Here is a 27,500-nt window from a genome sequence, read left to right as displayed (position 1 = left end):
ACGGCCGCCTGAGCCAGGGCGCCCCGGCCGCCGGGTGTGTCCAGCGGAAGGTGCTGTCTCTTTTTATAAAGGGGTCGGGGTGGGGCCGGTCTGGGGGCAGGACCCCGGTCTCCAGGGCCAGGCGGGGTGCGGGCGCCTGGGGCGGCGGGGCCCCACGCCCTGCGCCTGGCCGGGACCACGTCTGTTACTCAGAGCCGGCTGTGTCCTCTCCGTCCTGGCGGAGGGGAGGCCGGGAAAGGGTCTGGGCTGGGAAGGGGGCCGGACCCCGGCCGCACCCACGTCTGCACACGGGAGCATGTGCATGGGGCGTGTGCGTCCGCGGGCCCCAGTGGGGGGTGGGGGGCCGGGTCTGAGGGAGGCCCCAGCCTAGCAGCAATAAGGCCCCTGAGCCCCGCTGTGGCGAGTGCGGCCACCCTGCCCAGGGCATCCCTGGTCGGCGCCTCACTGTGACCCCTGCCCCTGCTGGTCAGTAAATTCTCCAGAAAGCTCCAGCCTCTGCCTCTTCTTTCACATGACCCCGTGACCCCCTCAAGCCCCGCCCCTCACCAGCCATGAGATCCTGAGGTATGGTGTCAGTTTTTTATTAGATTCTGGACAAAAACACCCAGCTCCATTAGAGGTAGGGCTGCAGGCCATCTGGGCTGGGGCAGCGCCCCAGCGGGTCGGGGTCTCGTCTCAGGTGCAGCCCCACCTGGTACCCAAGGGCAGAAAGCTGTGCACGTCAGAGGCGGGCAGGGCACCATGGGGTCTGCTCCGCTCAGCCCTCGCTGGGTTCAGGTCTGGGTGGGACCGGGCAAGGTCAGGCTCCGCCCACTGCAGGTCACAGCAGCAGCAGCCAGCCGCCAGAGACCTGTGCCTTCCCCCTGCCCTGGGCCTGGCTGGAGACACCTCTCCCAGGGGTGTCCTAGGCGTGGCCCCAGCCTGATGCTCTCCAGCCACAACCACAGCGTGGAGGGGCAGATTCCCATCACAGACACCGGAGCCGCAGCTGTCCTCCTGGAATGCTGCCCTGGCCTGACCAGAGGAAGACTGAAACCCTGGGAGGCAGCAGCAGCTGTGCAGCACCCACGACCTCCGGGAAACACGGCACCTCGTGCTGCCTCTCGATGCTGCCTAGCCAGTGCACCCCGGGGTCCCCAGGGTCCAGGCCAGCTCACTCCGTCTGTGCCCTCGGGAGCGGGGGCTGGCTGCCCTCGGGCCTGGCGCGCTCGGCCTTCAGCCACTGCATCTTCTGCCGGTGCTGCTGGATGGCGTCCTGGACCCTGGCGTCCATCATGGCCTCGGTGAGGACCCCGTCCTCGGAGGCATACGCCATGGCCTGGCAGGGAAAGAGAGCACTGAGGCAGGGCAGGGCCCGGAGCTGCCTGCATGGGGAAAGGTGTCCCAGCCGCAGGCTCGGAGACCCCCAGGCACCAGGCCACTCACCCTGTAGGCAGGGCCAGGCCCTGAATGACACAGCTTGGCCAGCCCACCCTCCATGCTGCTTCCCCAACCATGAGCCTGTTTCTCGGAGATGTCCTCCTTCAAGGTGGGGGCAGGTGGGAGCCGAGTTTGCCAGGGGATGGCTGGCCAACACCCTCCCTGGGCAGAACACTCACTCCCACCCGCTGATGGCACACACCTTGCCTCCAGCACACACGTGTGCCCACTCACGCCTGCTCACAGGTGATCTGCAGCCGACTTGGTGCCATCCCTGCACCACCCCCCTGGCCCCTGGCCTGGTCTCATCCATGAGCTCCTCAGTGACTTTCTAAAATTAGAAAGCCTCAGGGAGTTTGGGAAGCAGCCCAGCCCCCTGCAGAACTGAGGGCCTTGCTCTGACAGCAGAGCTGCCCTCTGCCAGGGCACAGACCACAGGCCATTTGGGGGACAATTACACTCGACACGGAGGGGCGGCAGGAGCCCAGCAATTCTGATGGCGTGAGTGGCCCCGCCAGGCCCAACGGCCCCTGAACACTGAGCAACTTGGTCCACGGGGCCTGCCCCTCACAGGACCCGCCATCTACAAAGTCCTTCCAGAAACACGGACCATGAGACCAGGCCACTGCCCGGCAGCTCTGCTCCCCGTGCCCAGGGCTCCCAGCCCCAAACTGGGGCAGGCACCTGGGTGGGGTCACCAACGTTTTGGTAATCAGGCCCAGGGTGGCCCACTCTTCCTGCCAAGCAGGTCACCTTTAGGTGACCATGGGCCACCCCCCTTCCAGATGACGCAGGACCCTACCTGCTTCCTGTCACCGGCCTGTTGCTCTGACTGAGCCTGCTGAGTGGACAGCAATGGGTGTCCACCGAGCAGGGGCCTGAGCCAGTCCAGCTGTATCTCCCCAGCTGCCCGAGCAGCCTTGGCCCGTGTGGGCATCGAGAGCGAGTCCCATCACCTAAGAGGACCGGCTTTCGCTCACCTGGCTCTGAGCCCGGCCTGGGCTGCCCTGCCGCTCCTGTGATGAGCACCCGCACTGCATCCCGAGCTAAGACATCTGTCCTCAGCCACCGCCACAGGCCTGGGTCCCGCTGAGCACAGCCCAGAGCAGAGCCCCTCACTGGCCCACAGGACACTAGTTTGCAATCTGGGGCTGTGTGTTACAGCAGCATAACCCAGCTCATTCTAATGCAGCCCCTGCATCTGAGCCGCACTTCCAATTAAAGTGGATGTGTACTTAGTGAATAAAATAGTCATTTACCAGCATTTCTGAATTGCTGGTGGTCAGGCTGTCAGACGCAAGAGCTGGGCAGCCAAGGAGCAGATGCCTCCAGGATGGGGCACCCAGGAGCGGCTGCTGGGACGCCTCAGAGGAGAGAGGGTGGCGTATGCCCACTCACCTGCCAGGCCACGGCCAGCTGGGAGATCTCCCGGCCCGACATGCCCTCGGTCAGGCGTGCAATCTCGGAGCACTTCTTCCCGTAGTCAAACTGGGCCAGCTTCAGGCGCCTGTGAGGAGGGTTCCCACATGACCCCGGGGGCCCCGGCCTCCCAGCAGAAACAGAGGCCTGTGAGGGCCCCACAACCTCCACAGAGAGAGGGCGGGACTCGGGGGCAGGAGGATGTACAGAGAACCCCAGGACCGGCACAGCTGGCCTTCCTGCCCTGGTGGCACTTCCTCTCCTCCTGGAGCCCGAGAGGGTCCAGGCAGGGGCTGGGGGTAAGGACAGTGGGGCATGCTTGCTGCAGGGGCAGTGGCTGTGCTGAGAAACGAGAGGAGGGGCCCCACCGTGCACTGGGGCCAGGGGCCATGTCCTTCCTTCTCCGCCAGCCCTGCCCAGCCCCAGGCTGCAGAGCATCTGAAGCTGCATCAGGGACGAGCTGGGAACCAGCGGAGAAGCAGGAAATCACAGGGAGGGAGCAACGCCTCGACCGGCGTGAAGCTCACGCTGATCTCACGTGCGCCGAGCCTCCCCAGGTGGGTCTGGCTGAAGGGCCAGGAGAACCACTCAGACACTCATGCAAAGGCCTCAGAAACCCACCACCATGCGGCCGGGGCAAAGGGAGGAGGAGGCCCAGGGGGCTGGGGGGCAGGCACGCAGGGTGGCAGCGGGCACGGTCCGTCTGGAACAGAGGCCGCTCTCCCTGCTGCCAGCACGGAGGGATTCGGGTCAGAGCTGCCGAGACCGTCCCCTGGAGACGGTTAAAATAGCCGGGCTCTGCTTATCTGGAGCACGGCAGGCACCGCGGCGAGCGACAGCACAGCCTGGACAGTGTTGAGGGCGCCACCCCCACATGGGCTTTGCAGAGGGGGGCCTGCCGCATGCTGGCTAAGGGCCCCGGGCTCCTAGGAGTCGGGGTGGCAGTGGATGGAGGTCTCAGAGCGAAGCCCACCACGGCCCTCACCGCCCAGGCCAGACTGCGGCCTGGATCTGCTTCCTTAATGCACTTTGTGTAACGGACAAGGATGGGCTGTCAACTCCAAGACCCGGCGGAGAGCTGGACAGGGACCCGGGGGCCAAGCATGTGGACAAGGAGTGACAGATGGACGGGAGGGGGCAGGTGGATGGGAGGGGGCAGGTGGATGGGACGGGGAAGGTGGATGGGGCAGGTGGACGGGAGGGAGCAGGTGGACGGGAGGGGGCAGGTGGACGGGAGGGGGAAGGTGGACGGGAGGGAGCAGGTGGACGGGAGGGGGCAGGTGGACAGGGGGTGGCAGGGCCTCCAGGGACGAAGCCACACATGACCCGCCCTGAGCCCCTCATGAAGGCACACGTTAGGGGTCAGGGTACAGTGTGAACCAGGAGCTGGGGGCCAAGGCCCTGCTGGGAGGACCCCAGCGAGGGCAGGGAGCGCTGGCGGCTCCAGGACACTTACTGCTTTCCTTCTGTGGCTGGTTTAAGAACATACTTGTCAAAATACATCCTCACCAGGCGCTCCCGCTCCTCCCGCTGCGGCAGCTCGAAGTTGACCATCTCGTCGATGCGGTCGTTGATGGCCCAGTCGAACTGCTCGGGCTGGTTGCTGGCCAGGACCAGCATGAACCTGCAGGGACAGAAGCAGGAGCTGAAGGCTACAGAGCCGAGTGCTCACTGCTGGGGCTCAGGCCAACCCTCCCAGGTGGTTTTCTAGCAGATTCCACTTCTATCTACCCATTACTCCCTAACCACCTGCCCCATCCTGTCCACCTCCTGCCCCTGCCTAGCAGGTCTGGGCTGGGCGTTTTAAGACCCAGCATTGGCCCCTGTGGTCCACCGTCCCTCTAACAGATCTGCCCTGCCCCATCTCATGCATCTCTGGCCGATGGCCCCAATGAGAAGGCTGGATAAGCCTTTATGTGCAAGAGGGACAGAGACCCCAGGTCTGAGACAGACCTCTGCCCTCCAACCAGGAAGCCAGGGCTCTGGGCCAAGGTTTAGCTGTGCCGAGGCCAGCTCACAGGAATAGCCACCTCTCTGGGTCACAGCCGAGGCCTAAGGGACATGCCCACCAGCAGAGCTGGGGCGCCCCTGTGACCAGTGTGGGGGGAGCTGGAGGGACATGCCCACCAGCAGGGCTGGGCGCCCGTGACCAGTTGTGGGGGGAGCTGGAGGGACATGCCCACCAGCAGGGCTGGGCGCCCGTGACCAGTTGTGGGGGGAGCTGGAGGGACATGCCCACTAGCAGGGCTGGGCGCCCCTGTGACCAGTTGTGGGGGGAGCTGGAGGGCCTCGCCGATGCAGAAGAGTGTGACTAGGGGACTGAGAAAGGCCCAGCCCACTCTCGGGGCATCTGTGCCCCAGGGGACCCAGCTGTGGGGCCGCTGCCTGGACACCCCAGCAAATCTTCTGTTTCCTAGACACACCGTACAAGGGACATGGGACGTCCCAGAGCGGGACACGCGTGGGCACCACGGCACTGGGTCAGCAGCGCTGCCCTACCCCCACCCGCCCCGCAGCAGCTCGGACAGGCAGTGCCCGGCTCCCCAGTGGGTGACGCGGCAAGCGCTCTGCACGGAGCCCGAGCTGCGGGCGGCTCACTTGCTGCTGTGCTGGCCCGTGCGGTGCAGGAAGGCGTTCAGGGTCGCCCTGAGGTCCTCGCTGATCTTCTCCTGCAGAGAGAAGCCAGTCAGGCACCGGGCGGGCCGAGCAGCAGGGCCGAGCCGCCCGTGGAAGGCAGCGTGTCTGCTCCTCCGGTGGCGCCCATGAACCTAAACTTGGTCAAGAAGATTCCAAGAAATGCCCCGGGTGCTCTGATTCTCCAACAAAATTTGGCAAATCTTAGCTGCAGGCCTGGCCGCCCTCAGGCGTGACCCTCCCAGAAAGCACAGCTGTAGCCGGAGGCCTAGACTGGCCTAAGCCACTGAACACACCACCCAGGCCCACCGCCAGACAGAAGCTTCCAGAAGACTCACGGTGGCTCGCTTCCTGAGGAAGGCATCCGCTTCGTCCACGAACAGGAGGAGGCTGTGGGAGGAGGGGCTGCCTGAGGGAGGGGCCTCCCATGGCGCGGCCCCTGGGACGGCAGGTGCTCAGGAGCCCCCACCCCACGCGCCCTCAGCAGCTTTGGGACCCAGACCTCGACCCGAGACGGGGTGTGCCGAGTGCCACCGCCAGGAGGAAGCGGCCAGAACCTGGCCTGAACTCAACACCCACCGGCACCAAGCGGCTCCTGTGAGCCCCGGCCGCCGGGAGTCGCACGTGGTGAATGTCCCCCTGCACGGTGCTGCCGGGGCGCCGGGGCACCAGGACACCAGGACTGGCTGCGGGAAGTCCTGACCCCTTCCTTCCCCGACAGCCAGGGGCCACTGGGAACCAGGCTGGGAGCGCGCACGGGCCACCAGGAGGGGCCGCTCACCCTCGCCGGCTGGTGCTGGCCCAGTCGAAGACCTTGTGCACCGCTGTCACGCCGTCCCGCCCCATGGGGGCCACGTCCCCGCCCGTCATGATGGCGTAGTCCATGCCTGAGTGCAGCGCCAATTTCTGGGGAGACGGTAGAGGCAGAGGGTGGGGTGTGGAGGCGGGAAGAGGGGACAGCAGGGGCGGGCGGCGCTAACGGGGTGGGCTGGGCAAGCAGCTCCTCCTCCCGTAAAGCAGACAAGGCCCACCCCAGGCAGGCCCCCTAGGGGATGGGCGCCTCTCACCTTGGCAAACAGCGTCTTGCCCGTCCCGGGCGGCCCGTACATCAGCACGTTCCTGTACAGGCTGTGGTTCTTCTTGGTGTTCCGCGTCGCTATGGCGATGTCCCGCACTCGGGCCTCCAGGCTGGGCTACCAGGGGACAGGCAGCTGGTTAGAGGGACGCTCTCTGCCCAGTCGGTCTGTCCCTCCCGGGCGCCCGGGCAGCACAAGAGGCAGCGTATCCCAGGCTGGGCTTGCCAGGCAGTGCCCCACACCCGCCTCTGCCCGCCCGGCCCAGCCACTCACACTGAGGACCACGCCCTCCAGCGCGTCCTGAGGCTTGCTGAGCAGCCGCCTGCTGACCTGCGGGGGAGCCGGGGTCAGGGTCATGGGTGCAGCCACCAAGCGCTAGAGCCACAGGAGCAGCCCTGCCGGCCCGGGCTCAGGACACGGGCCAGCGCTTCCGAAGGCCGGCTGACCAGCGTCTGTGTTGCTGGGCGACAGGCAGGTCGCTGCTGACCTCTCTTTTTCTCCGTCACCCACATCGGGACTGATACAGAGATCCCAGCCCAGGGAAGAACAGGCCTCGGATCCACGCAGGGCGGGAAGCACGCTTCAGGGGTGGGGGTGGGGGTGGGAGGCAGCGACACCATGACTTGCAGCAACTTCTCTTACAGGAAAAGGGCACAGGGGAGCCCCAGCTGTGTGTAAACACCCAGAGGCGACCCCAGGCGATAGAGCGGACTGGATGAGGCTCCCCTCACCCCAAAGACCCCCCTCCCCCCGTGCTGGCGTGGACAGGCCTCCAGGGACGCATCGAGGACAAACCCAGAGCAAATCCAACGTGCAGGCGGGGGAGGTACGTGGGGAAAGGGAGGGAGGAGGACACGGGTGTTTGGCTGTCACGCCAGGAGTGGGCAGGACACAGCGCCAGGAGGACTGGTCCCCCGACAGCCAGGCCCTTACCTGCAGGGGGTGCTGCAGCGCCTCCAGCAGTGAGATGCGGGAGGTCTCCCGCACCAGGGACGGCTTCCCCAGCCGCGCCTCGATGTACCGCCCGGCCACCAGCGTGGCGTTCTTGGCGGAGTAGATGCCGACAGCCAGCAGCGTCAGCCCGGCCACCTGCGGCAGGGCAGGAAGGAGGCGAGTGAGGCCCGCCCCACTGCCACCACGCCCCCCACCCCCTCGCCACCGTGCCAGCAGCTGTGGGGGCAGTGGTGCTTACCGTGGCTGTCACCTTGTCCCAGTCGGTCACAAAGCCCCGGAACCCTTCGCCAAACAGGGTGCCCGCCGTCCTGTCGGGGAGGCACTGGTGTGAGCAGGAGGGACCAGGCCTGTGCACGTGGCCAGAGAGAGGGCAAGGGCCCGACAGGCAGTCTCCTCGTCAGCGTGTGAGCACAGGCTCCCGGGACCGGGCGGCCTCACCTGATGGACTCCAGGATGGTCTGGCGGCGCTCGGCGGCCCGCAGGCGGATCTGCTCCCGGATGATGTCCGCGTTCTCACGCTCGGCCTTGGCCCGGGCCCGCGCCTCGGCCTCCACCCGCAGCATCTCGTTCTTGTGCCGCAGCTCCATCTCCCGCTCCACGGTGGCTGCACGGGAGGCAGGGAGCGCGCTCAGCCCCAGGCCCGGGGTCCCTGCCCCTCCAGCAGGCGGGTCCTCGACAGAGGAGCCCGGAATTCAGACCCGAGGCCCAGGCCCAGTTACTCTCCCGTGAGACCCTGGGTGCCCGGGGCAGAAGACGACCAAACTCTGGACGCCCAGCCGCCGGTTTCCGCTTTAAAGCCGGCTCAGAGGCAGGGACCCACCGCGATCTCAGGAAGCCTAGCTGGGGCTCCAAGTGCCTAAAGCAGCGCCGACCCACCCGCTTGCCCACGAGCCTTTCTCGGGCCACAGCCTCCTAGGCCGCTGAGGACACGGCTCCACCGCCCGGCGAGCTGACCACTCTACCTCGCCTCATGGCCTCCTGCTTCTGCACCGACTCCTCCTGCTTCCGCAGATTCTCCTCGTTGAGAAGTTGCTGAGAAGAAGCCACAAGGAAAAGGAAAAGCTTTCAATGTTAGGACACGCACGCTCCTAGGGGCTGACCTCGAGGAGACTCTGTCAGGCCCTTGCCCTCTCTCTGGCCACGTGCACAGGCCTGGTCCCTCCTGCTCACACCAATCCACAGCCCGGGCAGGCAGGCCTGAACATGGCTGGGACACGCACGCTCCCAGGGGCCAGGTCCAGGAGCCCCCACCCCTGGCACAGCTTGGCCACGGGGTCACGGGTGTCCATAAAACACTCTGGTTTTTGCTTGTTAAATTTAAAAGCTATCGCCCAGCTGGCATGGCTCAGTGGTTGAGCATCAACCTAGGAACCAGGAGGTCATGGTTTGATTCCCGGTCAGGGCACATGCCCGGTGGGTTGCAGGCTCGGAGGCAGCCGATCAATGATTCTCATTGTTGCCTATCTGTCTGTCTGTCTCTTTCTCTCTCTGAAATCAATAAAAAAATATGTATTTTAAAAATTTGAAGCTACAATGCTCACAAGAGGCACAAACATCAGCCAGGTTCCCAGTCACCTGCCACCTGGTTGAACCCTAAGAACAGCTGGAGCCTGCGTCTGCCGTGGAGGCCACAGAGCACGCGTGGAGGCCGTGGAGCAGTGTGGCAGGAGCCCTGGAGCAGGGGTGTGCACGTGCGGGAGTCCAACTACAGCTCCCCCAGGACCCAGCACAACCCTCGCGTCCACAGCCCTGGCCTTGGCCCTCCAGCTGCAGGACGAGGCTCTCCCGCCTGCAGGTGCGCTGACTCACCTGCTGCCTCAGCTGGTCGTCATAGCGCTGCCGGGCCAGCTTGTCCTGGTACTGGGCCCTCTAGGGAGGGAGAGAGCAGCGTGAACACAGCGCAGCTGGAGGAGCTGGTGGGCGACCCGCAACCAACACGTGGCCCCAGACCCGACTGGGCACCGGAGCCTCCAAGCAGCCATGAGCCCCACAGGTGCTGTCAGCAAGGACACGCGCACAGACACTCAGCACAGAGGGACCGCGGGTCTTAGGGGTGTGCAAGGCCACCCCAGGTCCTCGAGGGTCAATGAGAGACCCCGACTGCAGGTGGGACCATGGCGCCCGCAGCCCCCTCCTGGTCCCCAGCCTCGGGTGTCCGAGGGGCCCTGCAGCCCTTACGGCCTGGTGCTGCCGCGTCTCCTCGCTCAGCGTCTTCCTGCGCTCCTCGGCCTGCACGCGGATCTGCTCGCTCTTCAGCTGCTCCACGGCGGCCTCGTACTCCTGCGGACACACAGTGCTGAGGCCCAGACCCCAAGGCCTCCTCAGGGCTGGCAGCTCGGGCTCCCACTCCCGACAACCCCTCCCGCACCCCGCGCGCTCCGAGTGGACAGGTCTGGGCACAGGTTCTGCTGCAGGAGCTCACCCCGTGACCATCTCTCCGTGTCCCTCCTAACCGTGGCGGAAGGAAGCACCCCCTCTCCTGGGCATGTCCTCCCCGCTCAGCCACGGGCCAGGCCGGCAGCACCAGCCCACCACTCACTTTGAGCTTGGACTGCTGCTCCAGCTGCAGCGTCTGCTCCTGCATCTGGGCCAGGCTCAGCGCCTCCTTGGCGTGCCCTGCGGAGGAGTGCGGGAGCCGGCCTTAGGACCCGTGGGTGCCAGGGGAGAGTCCATGCTGCCGAGAGGCTGTCAGGGAGACCACAGCTCGCCCAACCTCATCCTGGTCAGTGACTGTCACCTACGTCTGCTCTACCCCCACCGCCTGTGCGAGGGCTCGTCCCCCGGGGCCATCACATTCCGGAGGGTTCCATCAGAGAGGCGGACCCTCACCCCGAGGCCAACAAGCTTGCAGCCAATGTCCTTTGTTTCTCAGGGCCACGCATTTCTCTTAAGCCTCTGACAGGTGACGGACCTGCTATCAAGCACATGCAGGCAAGAAGGTGGATGAGAATTAGATTAGAAATGAGCCATGAGCCCCGGGAGGCGGCTCTTCACAGAGCTGGTACTAGGAACACAGGTGCCAGGACTCCGTCCACCTGACTCCTTGCTAAGGTGGAGGTCACACCTGTCTATGTCTGGGTTCTGGAAATGAAACCAACTCCTGCTCCTCTGGGCTTGGCCGGCCCCTAACTCCGTGGGTTTGAGCTTCACGGGTTCACACGCACGCGGCTTTTCTCGGTAAACACAGTCAGTTCTCAGTATCCCTGGGTTTCTCCTCCGAGGATTCAGCCAACCGTGGGCCGGAGACATAATTTTCTATCTGAGCGGCTGGGAAGCCACCACCCGTGGAGGGCGACTCAGGTTGTACAGGGATCTCCGACGGCGCATAACGTCAGTTTACAGTTTGGGTTTTTTTTTCAGAGTTCAACTGCCACTGTGAGCACAGCCCACGCATTAGACAGACATGGCGGAAGCCTCGGTGTCTGCATGGGCCCTGGGACCCGCGGTCTGGCATTGAGTGTCAAAGCTGGGGAAGGGCCTCCTGGAACCCCACTGCCAGGACCCCTCTGAGAGGCAGCATGAAGGCACTAGGGCCCCAGCCCGCGGCACTGGTGAGCGTGGGAAGCCACAAAGCCAAAGGCTGAACGGACCACAGGAGCCCCTTTAACAAGTGACTCTGACCGAGAGGGAGCCGAGAGCACAAGACAGAACGTGGGTGTCAGGCCCACCACGCCGGGACCCAACCCCAGCCACCCGGCTTGCTCATGTGACCTTTGGCAAGCCAGGTTAAGCTCTGAGCACCTCACCTGACACTGGAGCACATAGAGTCCCCCACCCACCCACCCGACCCTCAGAGGAAATGAGAAAGCCGGTTAACAGCTCCACACAGGCCTGGCACCCAGGGGCCCCGCTGATCACAGGCTGCGGTTTCAGTGCCAACAGCAACAGTTCGTCACCGTGACATCTTTCTGCACCAGGAGGCGCGCCCTCCGGAGCGTCGAGAAGCAGCCACACAGGCAGGTGCTCCTCCAGGCACCCGCCCTCCCGCAGGGCACAGGCAGGGGGCTGGCCTCCCAGGCACCTCAAGCTAAATGTGCTGCTCTAGCCGCCGAGGCGGAGACCTGGGACACAAGGGCGCACCAGGGACCTGAAGGACAGAGGGGCGGCCCGGCTGCGAGGGGCACTGAGGACGGCTCCAGTGGCTGAGAGAGGCTGAAGCCGGGCACAGCGGCCTGAGTGAGAACCAGGTGTCTGGAAGGACAGGCTGCAGAGGGGACCTGGGAGACGGGCGTGATGCACAGGGAAGGCGGCCTCAGGGACAGGAAGGGGCGGGCCGCCAGGGTGAATCCTCTCCTACTGGGCCACGAGGAGGCCGGAAAGGGAGGCAGGAACAAAAAGGGGGCAGATCCCACATCTGGGACAGTCGCTGGATGTGGAGACTAATGGGGGACCGCAGCGCCAGGTGGTGGCCGAGGACTCTGCAGAACATGCCGCTTGGAGGGGGGTCAGCGGCGGGAGAGCAGACAGGCCCTGGGGACCCAGGTGGAGAGTGTTCTGGGGCAGGAGACGTGGGAGCAACTCAGAGGCAGGAGCAGGCAGGAGGGAGGCCCTGCAGCTGGCCCCTCACATGGTCCATGTACCTGCCTGGCGTGGGGGAGCCAACAGTCAGGGTTCAGCTTCTGAAAGCGGGAAAATGTTGACATTCTGGACGTGGTAAGTGGGTGCAATCCCACAGGAGGTGGGGCAGAAAGGTGTCCCCCAGCGAAGCCTTTAACAAGAAGTCAGGTCACTTGACAGAAGTCTGTAATCATCCCAGATGTTCAGAGGCCAGCCATTGTTTCTCAACCCAACCCGATGACTGAAGTTACCTAGAAAGCACAATGCCCCTAGCCTGCCGTGGGCGTGTCCCAGGCATAGCAGGCTGTCCTGGGCCGAGGCCCAAAAGCCTAGGTGTTTGGAATGTGCCTCTCGATTGGAGAGCCAGGCAGGCCCGGAGGCCTTCGCCCAGGGGGTTCGCGTAGCCCCTGGGGAAGGGCAGGGCTGAGCCACAAAGTGCCCGGGGAGGTCCCGCTTCTACCTGTTCACCAGGCTTCTCCTCTGAAAAAGGGCACCTCTGCTTACACAAACGTGTGAGAGCCATTACATTCTTTCAATCAACGTTTATTCAGCGTCTTCTACATTCCAGGCTCTTAAACACTCACGCTACACCTTGCGACAAATGGTCCGAATCACAGGAGAGAGGGAAGTTGGGGGAAGATGGGGGCTCCGTGAAGCTCCCGGCCCTCTGGTGCCTGGAGGGCCCTGGTCAGGAAGGTCACCAGGCTGGGCCAGGGCTGTCTGACCTGCTGCTTTACAACTCGCCTCCCTGAGAGCTAACGGATCCCAATAACCTGCTATGTTCTCCTTAGCCCGGCGGTGTGGCTCAGTGATTGAGCATCGACCTATGAACCGGGAGGTCACAGTTTGATTCCCGGTCAGGGCACATGCCTGGTTGTGGGCTCGATCCCCAGGAGGGGGCGGGCAGGAGGCAGCCGATCAATGATTCTCTCTCATCAGTGATGTTTCTCTATCTCTCTCTCCCTCTCGCCACTCCTCTGAAATCAACAAAAGTATTTTAAAAAAAATAAAATAAAATAAAACCAATGACCCTCAGCCATGCTTCTCTGCTAGCAACCACCACAGGAGGACCCCCGATCTGACCACGCCTCGGCCGTCCCACGTGGAGGCAGCAAATGGGGAAGGAGCGCCGGCCCAGGGCGGGGACTGGACTCCAGGCCCAGCCGGAACCTGCCCCCTGCCCCCTGCCCCCTGTAACCTCGGAGAGTCCGCTCTGCGCTGGTCTCCTCACCTGAAGGGCACGTGGCAGCTGGGACGGTGCCAAGGGCGACAGGAGCCCGAACCGCCCTGCCCGCGAGGGAGCTCGGGCAGATTCGCCCCTGGAGGCCAGCGTCCTATCCGACCAGCCGGGCCTCCGACAGCCACGTGCATCTCTACTGCTCCGACGACGGAGGGGCCAGAGGCCCCCAGTGCCCGCTGCCCGGGGAGTCGGTGGACCGGCTCTCCGTGGAGAAGCCCCCGCCCGGCCCGCCCGCCCTCGCCCCCGCCGCACTCACGCGAGTGCTCCAGCTCGCGCGCCGCCTTGGCCGCGCGCTCCAGGCCCGTCGGGTCGAAGTTGCTCCATTTGTCCTTGGGCGCCGGCCGGTCTCCCGCGCCGCGGTCCCCGCCTCCCTCAGCCCCAGGCTGCACGGGCGGCAGGGACAGCGGGGGTCCCTCGCCTTCGCCCTTGGGGCCCTTGATGCCGAAGAGCCAGGACATGGCCCGCGAGCGCCGCGTGCCGCCGCAGCCGCCGGGACCTGGACCGAGCGGACGCGCGCGCGCGGCTCGAAGTAGCTTCCACGCGCTGGGAGCCGACGGTCAGAGCCACTGCGCAGGCGCGACGCACGCCTACTCCTCCCCGAGCGACGGAAGCGCGTGAGGACCTGTACCGCGCGGCCCTCGGATTGGCCGTGGTGGCCGTGACGTCATCGGGACTGGCAACGCGATTGCCTGAGCTGGCTCCGGGGCGGGCCGACTGAGGACGGGAGGCGGTGCCTGGTTACGGGGTCCGGTCAGGGACATAACTCATGGGCTGGGAAACGTGTACACCGAGCGAAAAGGCGTCAGTTCTGTTAGCAACGGCGTGTCCAGTTGCTATGGGCGCCTGGAGAGTTCCTGACCAGGAGGCGGGCGCAGAGGCAGGTGGGGAGGGAGCGGTGGTGGATCTTTTTTAAAAATATATATTTTTATTTATTTCAGAGCGGAATGGAGAGGGTGAGAGAGAGAGAAACATCAATGATGAGAGAGATCACTGATCGGCTGCCCCCTGCACGCCGGAATCGAACCCACGACCCCTCTGTCCGCAGGCCGATGCTCTATCCACTGAGCCAAACCGGCTAGGGCGGCGGTGGATCTTGATGTGCGCCGGGACCGGAGAGGCTGCGAGAGGAAGCCTGTGGGAGCCCAGCGGGCTGGCTCTCTGGTTAAGCATCCCCCACGCGCGCCTGGAGGCAGGGCACATGCCCAGGTGCGGGCTCTATCCACAGTGGGGGGCGAGCAGGAGGCAGCCCCTGGGGGTTTCATTCTCCTGTCGATGTTTCTGTCTCTCTATCCCTCTCCTTTCCTCTCTCTAAAATCAGTAAAAACGTATTCTTAAAAAGAGGCAGAGATAGCCCGGCTGACGTGGCTCAGTGGTTGAGCATCAACCTAGGAACCAGGAGGTCACGATTCAGTTCCTGGTCAGGGCACTTGCCGGGTTTTCGGGCGCAATCCCCAGTGTGGGCCCTGCAGGAGGCAGCCAATTGATGATTCTTTCTCATCATTGATTTTCCTCTCTCTCTCTCCCTTCCTCTCTGAAATTAAAAAAAAAAAATTTTTTTAATAATAAAATAGCCCTAACTGGTTTGTCTCAGTGGATAGAGCGTCGGCCTGTGGACTGAAGGGTCCCGGGTTTGATTCAGGCCAAGGGCATATATTTTTGTTGTAGGCACATCCCCAGTAGGGGGTGTGCAGGAAGCAGCTGATCAATGTTTCTAATTCTCTATCCCTCTCCCTTCCTCTCTGTAAAAAAATCAGTAAAATATATTTTTAAAAAAATAATAAAATAAAATAAAAAGAGAGGCAGAGATATAGACCCTGTGGGAGACTGCTGACCTGTGGGGGAAACCCCACCCAGGGTGTTGGGGGTGGGGGGGAGGGAACCTGTCACTGGAGGAAAAGGCACCACCTGCTAACCTGACTAGCTCAGGGAAGGCCTGCATAGAGGCCTCGCAAACTCATAGACCTAAAGTAACCATAAAGGATGGTCTGAAAGTACAACTTTTTTTTAATATATTTTATTGATTTTTTTACAGAGAGGAAGAGAGGGATAGAGAGCCAGAAACATCGATGAGAGAGAAACATCAATCAGCTGCCTCCTGCACACTCCCTACTGGGGATGTGCCCGCAACCAAGGTACATGCTCTTGGCCGGAATCGAACCTGGGACCCTTCAGTCCGCAGGCCGACGCTCTATCCACTGAGCCAAACCGGTTTCGGCTGAAACTACAACTTTTAAACTAAAAGCAGTTTATAGTGGGTAGTCATGTCCTAGGCCAGTATCCTCTCTAACAAAGATCAACTTCTATCTTTACTAAACCTATTGTCTTTTTGCATCTAAGATGACATACCCGTGGAATGTCACGGTTACTTGTCACTTCCCTTTTCCGATCCCTCAGGACACAACAAATGGCACAGGGTGGAGATGACAAATTTCCTCCTTGTTATTGTTATCACGTTCATTGTTGACTGTTAACTATCCCCTACCCACCTGTATAAAAGAAGCATGTGTCTATCATTTTACTTTTTATCCAGTCCCAGGGGTTTCCTTTCTCCCAGCTTTGCTTTCTCCCGCCTCCCTAATCTATCACCGATGGATTTCTTGTAACTCACTTATGTAATGTATTGTAATGTTTTAAAATAGGTGAAAAACCGCCATTCTCTGGAGCATTATCTTAATTCTTTGAGATTCTGCTTCCTGACCATCGACAGTTTGGCTCAAATAAACTCACAGAAATTCTTCACAGGTTTGAACGTTTCTTATGTTGACAACTCCGAGGGCCTAGCAGCCCCTCCCACTGCAGCAGGCACTGATCCCACAGCCTGTGGCCTCCTGGCCCTGGCCCAGCGCCAGCTGGGGCAGAGGGGATGGAGCCTGCAATGGCGGGCAGGCCCCGGAGCATGAAGCTATGCTCAATGCACGGTCCCAGGCCCGTCTCCCTGGATGAAGGGCCGGACTGGAGACAGGCCCTCTGGTCCTCTCACTGTCTCAGGGAAGCAGTGGCCCGTGGCTGTGCGATCCTTTGCATCACTCTGAAGGGCTCACCAGGGAGGGGACAGAGATCTCCCCCCATATAAGCATGCAAAGGCAGAACAGCCCACAGAGGTCACCCTCGCTGGAGGAGAGCTGTGTCCTGACTTCCCGGCACAGACTGGCGGGGATTTCTCCTCGGGGACTTCCAAAGGCCACGTGCCCGCTTTATAGACAAAGGGGCAGGCAGGACCCTCCTGGGACAGAGGGAGAGAAGGGTGGACACAGGCCAGCGTTGCTCTAGGACCCACAGTGTCCAAAGTTAGCAAAGTTCGCCTTGGGGCCAAGGTCCAAGTTGCCCCTCCGTCCTTTCCGTATAGAACTGGTGGAGTTACTGGAATTACGTGAAGTCAGTTTCCCCACTAGACTGAAAACAATTGTAAGCCTGAATAAAAAAAGGTGTGTGTGTGGGGGTAATTCTATGATCCGCCCCCTCCAATGAAGAAAAAGCCCAAATGAGTTTTCTAGCCAGATGCCCCCTAGTGGCCATCATCAAGGTTGTCAGGGACCAGCCACAAAACATACTTCCCCTGCTGCTTGGCAGGGCTTGGCGGGGTAAGGAGGAAAGTGGGTAAAAGGCTTGGCCCCAGGCCCCTCTCCAGCTCCATTCGCAGGCCTGCATTTGGCAAGCTTGTGTACTTTATATAATAAGGAATAACTGAGAATATAGCTCTACATTTAAAAAGTCAGTTTCAGCCTAGCCGGCTTGGCTCAGTAGTTGAGTGTCGACCTGTGAACTAGGAGGTCACGGTTCGATTCCCAGTCGGTTGGGGCACATGCTTGGGTTGTGGGCTGGATCCCTAGTGTGGGGCCTGCCTGCAGGAGGCAGCCAATCAATGATTCTCATCATTGATGTTTTTCTCTCTCCCCTCCCTTCCTCTCTGAAATAATAAAAAACACATTTTTTTTAAAAGATGCAGGTGGACAGCTTGGCCTCGGGCCTGACTTTGAGCCCAGAGAGGGGGACACAGCTGTCTTGGGAGCCCAGGCATGGTTTCCTTGTCGAAAACCTGGCCAGACCTCCGGGGATCTGCACAGCACACCAGATCTGCGGCCGTCCACTCCAGCTCCAGGCCCCTGCAATCCAGCCCAGGACTTCCCGGCACCAGGGCTGCAGACACCCACCTGCCTGGTGTCCCTCATGGGCAGCACCTGTGCAGAAGTCTGCCTCCTTAAACTTGGAGTCCCTCACATAATGGGCATGAGGAGAAAACAGGTCTTCGTTGATCTGCTAATTCCACACCTTTTAAAAAATACGTTTTGTCCTGGCCAGTTTGGCCCAGTGGATAGAGCGTCAGCCTGCGGACCGAAAGGTCCTGGGTTCAATTCCGGCGTAGGACACATTCCTGGGTCGTGGGGTTCCATCCCCAGTATGGGTTGTGCAGGAAGCAGCCGGTCAACGATTCTCTCTCATCATGGATGTTTCTATCTCTCCCTTTCTCTCTGAAATCAATAAAAATATACATTTTTTTAAAAATGCGTTTTTATTGATTTTAGAAAGAGAGGGAGGGAAGGAGAGAGAGAGATCCATCTGCTGCCTCCCGTTCTGGGGAATGAACCCCAACCCGGGCATGTGCCCTGACCTGGAACGGAACGGGTGACCTTTTTTTTTTTTTATATATATTTTATTGATTTTTTGCAGAGAGGAAGAGAGAGGGATACAGAGTTAGAAACATCGATGAGAGAGAAACATCGATCAGCTTCCTCCTGCAAACCCCCTACTGGGGATGTGCCCGCAACCAGGGTACATGACCTTGACCGGAATCGAATCTGGGACCTTTCAGTCTGCAGACCAACGCCCTATCCACTGAGCCACACCGGTTTCGGCATGGTGACCTTTTTGGTGCACAGCACGATGCTCAACCAACGAAGCCCCCCCAGCCAGGGCCACCCCTTGTTTCACGGACACAGAGATGCCGAGGAGACCACACCTAACCGGCCCGGAGAGGGTGTGCGGGTCTGACTGGATGGGGAACGCCAACATCAGACCTAGTTTCATGCTCCGGGTGGATGGGGTCGCCCCACAACCCCAAATCAGTTGAGGTGATTCCTCAAACGTGGATTTGGGAGGATGGACATGTAAAACTCTACCTTGGGAAGGAATAGATTTGCCTGGCTGGTGTGGCTCAGTGGTTGGGCGCTGACCTGTGGGCCAGGTGGTGGTCACAGGTGGATTCCCTTTCTGGACACACGCCTGGGTTATGGCTTGATCCCCAGTAGGGGGCGTGCGGGAGGCAGCTGATCCGTGGTTCTCATCTTTGATGTTTCTCTCTCTCTTTCCCTCTCCCTTCTTCTCTGAAATCAATAAAAATATTTTTAAAAAAGAAAATGAATAGATTTTATCTCGACATAAAGGATGGGATTTGGGACAGAGGGAGTCCTCACTGGGTTTGTTAAAGCCGTAAGGCCATAAAGCAGTTATTAAGGCAAAAACTTGCCTGATTCTATTTACGGGAACATTAGAAGGAACTCCCAGGAGTCCCTGTGTGTTTTTTGTTTTGTTTTGTTTTTTGTTTTAAATATATTTTTATTGACTTCAGAGAGGAAGGGAGAGAGAGAGAATAGAAACATCAACGATGAGAGAGAACCTTTGATCGGCTGTCTCCGGCAAGCCCTACACACACGTGCCCTGACCGGGAATTGAACTGTGACCTCCTGGTTCGTAGGTTCATAGGTCGATGCCAACCACCAAGCCACACGGGGGAGGGCCGTGGCAGGCGGTCTAATGAGAACTCAGCGAATGGGGTCGCCCCGCGGAATCCTACCCCTGCCCCGAAGATCTCAGCCCTTCCAGAGAATGGCAGTGGGGTCAGGAGCCCCCCCAGGCCGGGGCAGGGTCTCCCTGACCGAGCCCCCACCTCAGCATCCTCACTTCTAGGAGCAAGTATGACTTCCACTGGCGTTTGGTCTGTGCTCATGGTGTTGGGAGACGCTTGTTCATCCCAGAAGAGAAAGCAGCGGACACACAGCTGTGCACTTGGGCTTTTTGTTGTTGTTGTTGTTGTTGTTATTTTTAAATATATTTCTTTATTGATGTCAGAGAGGAAGGGAGAGGGGAGAGAGAGAGAAACATCAATGATAAGAGAGAGTCACTGATTGGCTACCTCCTGCACACCCCCTACTGGGGATCGAGCCCGGGCATGTGCCCCTGGCCGGAATCGAACCTGGGACCCTTCAGTCTGCAGGCCAACACTCTATCCACTGAGCCACACCAGCCAGGGCTGCACTGGAGTTTTGCTTTTCCTAAACTGTCCCCTCTCCCCAGCGGGAGGCTGAGGACTAGCAACTGGCTGGGCTGTGGCCTGGGAAATGGCTCCTGCTCCAGAGAGTCCCGTGCGGCTGCACCACCCACTGGGGGACACCTCACTGGCCGAGGCCGGGGGCTCCAGACCCCAAATGCTGTCTGGTGTCCTCACGAGCTGGCCCTGGCCGGTGTGGCTCAGTGGATAGAGCGCTCTCCTGCGGACTGAAGGGTCCCAGGTTCAATTCTGGTCAGGGGCACATGCCCGGGTTTGTGGGCTTGATCCCCAGTAGGGGGCGTGCAGGAGGCAGCCGATCAATGATTCTCTCTCATCATTGATGTTTCTACTCTATTCTGTTTTTTTAAATTTATTTTTTAAAAATTTTTAAGCCGAAACCGGTTTGGCTCAGTGGATAGAGCGTCGGTCTGCGGACTGAAAGGTCCCAGGTTCGATTCCGGTCAAGGGCATGTACCTTGGTTGCGGGCACATCCCCGGTAGGGGGTGTGCAGGAGGCAGCTGGTCGATGTTTCTCTCTCATCTATGTTTCTAGCTCTCTATCCCTCTCCCTTCCTCTCTGTAAAAAATCAATAAAATATATTTTTAAAAAAAATTTTTTTAAAAAGAGCTCACAAGCTGGAGAGCCATTCCCCGGCCACACGGCGAGCCCTGGGCAGCAGGGAAGACCCCACGGAGGATGAACGGACGTGCAGCCTCTGAGAGCGCCCGGATCTCTCATCCAATTGGGGACGTCAGCAGAACGGGCACAGCTGTGCAAACAGCACTCAGGCGGGTGCCCCATGCGCCCAAGGAGCCATCCCTCGGGGTCCCCTCCCAGTGGCAGGACCCTCCCAGCCCGGCCCACGCCTGCCCTGCAGATGCCTGCCTGCCTGCTGTGTGCACCACCGCCTCCTCCACCCGCCCGCTCTGGTTTTCACAGAGGAAGCTCAGAGCTGCCTTACGTGTGTGGAGGGTGTCAGTCCTGGCAGCCGTGGGCCCCAGGGGACTGAGGGGTCCCGGCCTGCGTGTCAGGGGAAGGGAGGAACCGGGACAAAGCTGTTGCCTCCAGATTGCTCCCAGCTGTGGCCCCGACTCGGAGACCTTTAAGAAGTGTCTGGGACGATGCACAGAAAGGGCGGTGCTTTGGAGATAAGGGCCCAGGAGAGGCCTTCTTTGGCAGGGAGATGGGAGTGGGGCTCCCACCCTGGGCCTCAGCATCCAGCAGAGACGAGGGGAACCCGGGCCTCTTCCAGGGAGTGTGGCCGTGTCTTCAGCCTCGGCCCTCACTGGGGGTTGCAGGCTTGTTTCGGGGGAAGGAGCTCCCCGCTCAGCTTGTCTCCAGGGGGTGACTTAAGCCCTTCCCAAAGAACCAGTCGGCGGGCAGGAGCTCCGTGTGGAGGGGGACTCTCCGGTGGCCAGTGGTCTTGGACCCATGAGCGCCTGGGCGGATCCGAGTGGGGACTCGAACTTGCAGGGGGGAAGTTCTGACCCTCAGGGCAGATCAGGCCTAAGGCGCAGGCCCCGGCGTGGGTAAGTCCCCCTCGCTGCTTGGGGCCCTGGGCCCCTGCTGCTCACACCCTCCAGCCTCAGAACAGGCAGCTGCGGAGCTCACAGGAGCCCCTGATCCTCGGCTGCCTGCTGACCACTAGGCAGAGCGTAAGCAGAAACCACAGTGCACACAGCCACGGTCCCACTGGGGCTCCCCGGGCCAGATTTAAGGGGGCTGGCTGGGCAACATGGAGGAGAAACCCAGCACCCACCGGACACAGGGCCCAGACCCCGTCTGGCCTGGCCAGGCACTGCCCTCTGTCCCCAGGGCCCTGGACCCACCGCCTCAGCCCCCCTTCCCAAGCTGCTCACTCTGCTCACAGTCAGGGCTGGAGGGGGGGCGGGGGCCATTGTCTCTCCTGCCATCGTCACATAGGGAAACCGTGGCCATCACCCATGCCCAGCACTGGCAGGGAGCCAGTGGGTGGTGCGGGTCTCCATGCCTGGGCAGGGGCATGTGATGCTTGTAGAGTGAAGGCTCGCACACGCACACGCACACGCACACGCACACCACCAACCTGAGAACACCGGGAGACCACCTCTCAACCCTGCAGAGCTTGGTTGTGGCAAGAAGCCAGAAAGGGCATGGCTGCCCCAGGAGAGGGCAGAAGGCCAAGGCGGGTGGGAGCCACCTGGAGAGCCAGTCCCTGGCATTCCAGCAGGTGCCCCATCCCAACCGCGAAATCTGTGCCCACAGGATTGGGTGGGGCTCTCTGAACAGGGGTGCAGGGGGGGTCACAGAAGGCCCCCTCGTCAGCACCAGCTGGCCACAGGACCTCCCAGGGGCTGGGTGTCGGGCGAAGAGGGAAGTGTCTAAAGAGACTGCAGGACTCGGTTTACATCCGGTTTAATCTGTACTTGAAGGTGTGGGACGTTAGTGGGGAAGAGGCAGAGGACCCGGGGCCCCCGAGAGTGAGCAATGACTGAGGAGGGGGCTGTCCGAAGAGGCAGAGCATCGCTGGGGTGCATCCCCGGGGGGACCTTGCTGGCCCCCCAGCATGGAAGACCCCATCAGAAGCGAGAGGGGGCTCCTGCCAGTGCTGCCTCCAGGGTCCTGAATGCCAGCTCGGGCCTCCCTGTGCTGGGCCCTGCCCCTGCCCCTGCAGCCAGGTGACCTCCTGGTTAGGGCACCTGTCAACCCGCCAGCCGCTGACCTCTGACCGCACCTCCAAACACTCTTCCCCGCCCTTTGCGGATCCTGTCTCCTCCTGGAAGCCTTGTGGGGACCTGGCCGGACCCAGCCCCCCATCCACCTTCTAGCAACACCCCGGACCTGAGTGGCCAGCTGGACCACCGGCCCTTCACACAGTGGGAGGTCCGGCCGGCCCCCCGCCCTCTGGTTCTGGCCGCGCCCAGACTCCCCCTCCATCTCCCCGCTGACTCCAGCCCAAAGGGCACCCCGAGTGTCCAGCGCGGGGCGGGCAGGGAGGGGTCGCTGCGGCCAGCGCCACCGCCAGAGCTGCAGCCGAGGGCTCCGGCCGCGGAACGAGGACTTGGGGTCACGCGGAGTCGCCGCGCGCAAAGGCCGAGCCCGCACCCCCAAGCCCCCGGGACAAGACCCTGGTTTCGGCGGTGGGCGCCTCCCCCACCGGGGTCGGGAGAAGGGGCCCTGGGCTGCGCGGGCGGCCGGGTCACGGCCCCCGGCCCCCGGGCCCCGGCGGCGGCGGGGGGCGCGGGGCGCGGCTGCGCTCGCTGTCCGGGGTGCAGGCCTTGGCGGACAGCGCCCTCTCGCGGCCGGAGCGGAAGGCCGCCGTCACGGTCACCAGGTAGGCGGTGCCGGGCGCCAGGCCCTGCAGGGCGGTGCTGTTGCGGCCCGCGGGCACCTCCACGCGCTGCGCCGCGCCGCCCCGCAGCGGCCCGACCTGCACGTGGTAGCCGAGCGCGCCGGCCGGGGCCCAGCTCACGCGCAGGCTGTGCGGCCGCACGTGCGAGATGACGATGCGCTCCGGCGCGGCCTCCTCTGCGGGGGAAGCGCGCGTGAGTGGGGGGGCCGCGCCCCCCGCCCCCCGCCTCCCACTCCGCGCCCCCGCGCCCCCGCCCGGGCCCCGCGCCCCCGCCTCACCCGGCAGCGTGCGCACGCGCAGGTGCTGCGGCCTCACGGGGTGCAGGTTGGACTCGGGCACCAGCGCCACGTGGTAGTCCGTGTCCGGGTCCAGGCCGGCCCAGGCCCAGCCCGTGGCGTTGCCCGGCAGCTGCTGGCGACGCGCGGCGGCCGGCTCCGCGCTGGGAGCCACTTCCAACACGTAATAACCCGAGTCGGCGGTCAGCAGGGGCGGCCAGGCCAGGCGGAAGCCGCTGGACGTGACCTCAGAGGCGTGGAGCTGCTGCCGAGGCTGCATGGCGTCTGCGGGTGGTGCGGGGTCAGGGAAGCTAGGCCACCTGCTCCCGCCCGGCCCCCACCCACTCCAGGAAGACCAGGAGGTAGAGGCAGGGGTGGGGACCCCCACCAGGGAGATGCGGGGAACAGGAGTGCTGGGGAGCCAGGCCAGGCTCACCACGCCCAGCAGACGCTAAGAATATGCAAACCCGGGACAGGGCTGGGGGAAGACAGGAATGCACCCCCGCGCCCCCGCCCCACTTCTGGCCTCATCAGGAGCTTCCCTGCCTCAGCCCCACCCCAGCCCCACCCCAGCCGCTCAGAAGCTATCTAGGCCTGGACAAGGGCCCCTGAGAGGTGACAGGGCCCCAGGTGGTGTCAGAACAGAGAGCTACTCCCCCCCCGCCCCCCCCAGCCAGAGAGACCCAGGGCCTGGGGTCAGTCAAGGCAAAGGGCCCATGGTGCAGCCAGGAGGTGGGGGCCACCAGGGGACGGCCTGAGGGGTGCTGAGGATGTGACAAGAGCAGCGGGAGGGGTTGGGCATGCTGCCTGCCTCGGGTCCCCGGAGGAATGTCACCCAGCGTGGGCTCCCCGACCTGCATTCCCCCTGAGCCATCTGGGACAGAGCTGGCGGACGTGGCGGGTTCGTGTCTGGGCAGGGTGAACCCTGTCCCTGTCCTGATCCTGTTGCTTCCTCCTCTGATGCTGGGGCCCCGGCACTCACTCCCCTGCCCACCCCTCACACAGAGACCCACTCCCACCCAGGAGCCCCCACGCCCCACACTCCTGGCTGCCCTGCAGCCTCCAGCCGGCTGCCCCCTCCAGGCTCAGTCAGTGGAGTGGTGGACCTGGGGCCACCAGGGGCCAGGCGTCCCCGGAGGAAAGTCTCAGAGGCCCCCCGGCCCCCCGACAGCCCACGGGCCAACCTCTTCTGGTTCAGCCTCTTCTGGTTTCGGGTGGATGATTAACCCACAGGCGGAGACTTGGGAAGAACCCTGGGGTTAGTGGCATTTTTCAGTGGCTGCGGCAGCCGAGCCAGAGACCAGGCCCTTCATTTCCAGCCCCGCCCCCTCTGCGGTTTGGCTGGATCAGGGGTCCAGGAGAAGGTCTGTGGGGAGCTGCTAGGGAACCTGCTGAAAGCCCTTCGGCGGTCCTCACCCCGGTGTGGGGGGCACTGGGGCCAAGTACAGCCCCAAGGAGGCGTCCCAGCCCCTCCTGACCCGGCTCCCAGCTCCAGACATGGTGGGCCCCGGCACAGGTACAGGAGTACCTGCGGCCACCCTGTGAGTCCTCAGGCTGGGCAGTCCCCTTCCCTTCCTCTCCACTCAGCCACCCCCCCCCCCCAGTGCAGCCCCTGGGTCCACACCAGGCCCCCCACTCTACGGGGCCTCCTCCAATGTGCTGGGCCCCTCAGAGAGCCCCACGTGGAGATGTTTGCACAGGCCTGCCCTTATCCCTCCACGGCCCAGGTAGGGGGCACCTCCCTGACGAACCCCTGGGGACACCTGTCCTGCAGCCCTGGCCCCTGCTCCAGGCAGACAAATTCCTCTTAAATCTCACCCCGGCCCAACTGGCGTGGCTCAGTGGTTGACTGCCGACCTAGGAACCAGGAGGTCACGGTTTGATTCCTGGTCAGGACACATGCCCAGCTTGTCGGCTCAGTCCCCAGTGGGGGGCATGCAGGAGGCAGCTGATCAATGGGTCAATGATTCTCTCTCCACATTGATGTTTCTCTCTCCCTCTCTCTCTCTCCCTCTCCCTTCCTCTCTGAAATCAATAAAAATACGTAGATTTTAAAACCCCGCCCCAGCTCTCTGGCTGGGTTCTGGCCGGGTCACCCCCAGCCCCGCCTCTGCCCGCCCACCTACCGAGGATGGAGCCCCTCAGCTCCCGGGCGATGATGGGCAGGTCGTCCACGTCCACGAAGTGCAGGTGCTTCTCCGCGGGGGCCGAGGCGGCGGCGGACAGCTCCAGGCGGTTGCCCCGGCCCGTGCTGACGATGAAGACGGTGACGCCCCGGTCCTTCAGCTCCTGCATGGGGGGCCCCACGGGGTCGCTGGAGCCGCCGTCGGTCACCCACACCAGCACTTTGGGCACCCCCGGCCGGGCCCCCCGCGGCTTCAGCAAACAGCTGCTCCTTGGCGTACGCCAAGGCCAGGCCCGTGTTGGTGTTGCCCATGAGCTGGGCAGCGGCAAGGATGGCATCCTGGACGGCGGCACCTGAGCTGTGCTGGTCGAAGGGGAACTCCGAGTGGGGCCGGCTGCTGACGTGCACCAGGCTGGCACGCACGGCCCCGGGGCCCAGGGGCAGGGGGGCTGCCAGCTGCCCCAGAAACTCCCGGACCCGGGAGAACTCATAATGAGTCACGCTGGCTGAGCTGTCCAACAGAAAGAGCAGGTCCCCCTGGGGGGCTGCTGCCTGGGGCCCTGGGGGAGAGGGGGAGGGTTCAGCCCCGGTGGGGACTCCAGACAGCCCCACACCCGTGGCGGCTCCCCCCGCCGGAGCTCCCCCAGCGGGCCTTCCCTTCACCCAAGGAGGCCCTGAAAGCCTGCTCAGTCCCTCCCCAAAGGTCCTGGGTGGCATCCCCAGGGGCAGAGGGGTCCACTCTGCATCCTGGCCATGTCCCTGGGGCACTCTCTGGGCTCCTATCTCGTCTCCAGGCCCCCCCACCTTCCCTTTCCTCGGGGCCTGTAAGCAGGCAGGAGCCATGGTCCTGGCCCAGCTCAGGAGGGGCGAGTGCACAGGCCTGGGTGGTCAGGGGCTGCTCCCTCAGGTGTGTCTTCAGCCACACAGCTCAGCCTCCAGGTAAGGCGGCAGGTGGGACATGGGGGGGTTGGGGGCGGTGCAAAGCAGCTCAGAAGAGGAAGGCTGGGGAGGAGGTGGCGAGATGGGGAGACGCACTGATCGCAGGCCCGCCCACAGCCCAGATGGCCGCGCTGGAGTTCTAACCCCACTTACAGATGATGTCACCCCTCCCCTGGCCCCCAGCCCCTGCTCCATCTGGACCCAGGAAGCGAGCTACCTGCTGCAGCAGCCTGAGGGTCCCACCACCGCCTCCCGGGCCTCCCCTTCCTGCCCACAGCCCTGGAGTGGGGGGCAGATGGGCCCCTCCACACTGGGCCGTGGGCAGACGGGGACTGGGGTGTCCTGGTCCTGGTTTAGGCCCTGGGGCCTCCGTTTTTCCTAATCCGGTGGGGCGACTCCAACCTGCTTGTCATCCCTCTGCTAAGGGTCATTCTAAGGAGAGGGAAACTGAGGCAGGGCAGCCTCCTCGGCAGACACCTCCCCCTCTTGTCCAGGCCCCGCGATCCGGTTTGGCCTCCACGTCCCCGCGCTCGGTCGAGTCGCCTGGGGCATCTGGGTCCGTCCGCCGCAGGTGGGTGGGGTGCCCTGCCCGGCCACCCCCGCCCCGCAGCCCCGGGAGGAGAGCGCCGGCCGCGTGGGGGCCGCGGGGGATGGAGGGGACGCCCGAGCCCGGTCCCGCGCCCCGCACTCACCGCGTTCCGCGCCGCTGCGCGCCCACGCCAGCGCCAGGCTCAGGGCCAGGCCGAGCGCCGTCCAGGGCAGCATCCCGCGCAGCCGACCAGGCGCTGGGACTCCGCTAGCCCCTCGCTGGCTCGCTCCTGGGCGGCACCGCGCGTCCCCGCACTGGCCGGCCGGGACCCGCCCCCGAAGGCCCCGCCCCGAGGCGCGCACTCAGCGGGGGAGGCGCGCGCACGGAGGGACCGGCCGCGCACTCGTGGGCACGTTTGCGCACAGACACTGCAGCCTTCCTTTAGGGCTGAGAGACCGTGGGGGCCGCCCTGCCCCCTGCTCCCAGCCAGGCGCAGACGGGGGGGCCCCCAAGTTGGGTCATCCCAGGCCCACTGCCCATGTCTTCGCAGTGCTGGGAGTCCCTGAAGCCAGGCCCAAGAGGACCCACGGGGGGGTGAGGGGGGGTGCCCCCAACAAGGCCCCCACTGGGTTACAGGGCTGGGGGCGGGGGGTGTCTGGGGGTGAGACATGTTCCCCAAGAACCGACCCACAGGGACTGGAAGGGCTGGACTTAGAAAAGACACAGGGCGTTGGAC

The 27,500-nt window shown here is 63.1% G+C and overlaps 2 protein-coding genes across 2 annotated transcripts; both read right to left on the bottom strand.

The window, feature by feature from the left end:
* Nucleotides 1-571: 571 nt before the first annotated feature.
* Nucleotides 572-13,844, bottom strand: LOC103295361 (ATPase family AAA domain-containing protein 3). Its single transcript, XM_008151815.3, has 16 exons — nucleotides 13,556-13,844; nucleotides 10,042-10,118; nucleotides 9,681-9,782; nucleotides 9,312-9,371; nucleotides 8,465-8,534; nucleotides 7,941-8,106; nucleotides 7,741-7,810; nucleotides 7,482-7,637; nucleotides 6,822-6,878; nucleotides 6,540-6,665; nucleotides 6,254-6,378; nucleotides 5,811-5,862; nucleotides 5,437-5,507; nucleotides 4,295-4,462; nucleotides 2,818-2,926; nucleotides 572-1,318 (listed from the first exon to the last, which is right to left on the bottom strand). Exons 1-16 carry the CDS (start codon nucleotides 13,755-13,757, stop codon nucleotides 1,154-1,156), a joined length of 1,776 nt encoding a protein of 591 aa, XP_008150037.2. The 5' UTR covers nucleotides 13,758-13,844; the 3' UTR covers nucleotides 572-1,153.
* Nucleotides 13,845-21,947: 8,103 nt separating this feature from the next.
* Nucleotides 21,948-27,088, bottom strand: VWA1 (von Willebrand factor A domain containing 1). Its single transcript, XM_054721232.1, is given in 5 exon segments — nucleotides 21,948-23,072; nucleotides 23,175-23,456; nucleotides 25,298-25,541; nucleotides 25,543-25,856; nucleotides 26,928-27,088. Coding segments are annotated over 5 exon segments (1,242 nt in total). The 5' UTR covers nucleotides 27,001-27,088; the 3' UTR covers nucleotides 21,948-22,743.
* Nucleotides 27,089-27,500: the final 412 nt, after the last annotated feature.

The sequence above is a fragment of the Eptesicus fuscus genome, chromosome 9 (genome assembly GCF_027574615.1).
Source record: "Eptesicus fuscus isolate TK198812 chromosome 9, DD_ASM_mEF_20220401, whole genome shotgun sequence".
NCBI classification, from domain to species: domain Eukaryota; kingdom Metazoa; phylum Chordata; class Mammalia; order Chiroptera; family Vespertilionidae; genus Eptesicus; species Eptesicus fuscus.
The sequence above is the reverse complement of the archived record's forward strand: the minus strand, read 5'-3'. Positions and strand labels throughout refer to the sequence as shown.

Bases quoted from the DNA above. Each gene is read 5' to 3' on its own strand.
- LOC103295361 (XM_008151815.3), bottom strand. From the start codon at position 13,757: ATGTCCTGGCTCTTCGGCATCAAGGGCCCCAAGGGCGAAGGCGAGGGA. The intron at 9,783-10,041 runs GTGAGTGGTGGG...GTGTGTCCGCAG, and splicing joins AGCAGCAGTCCAAGCTCAAA to GAGTACGAGGCCGCCGTGGA. The intron at 6,879-7,481 runs GTAAGGGCCTGG...GCTCCCCCGCAG, and splicing joins CGCTGCAGCACCCCCTGCAG to GTCAGCAGGCGGCTGCTCAG.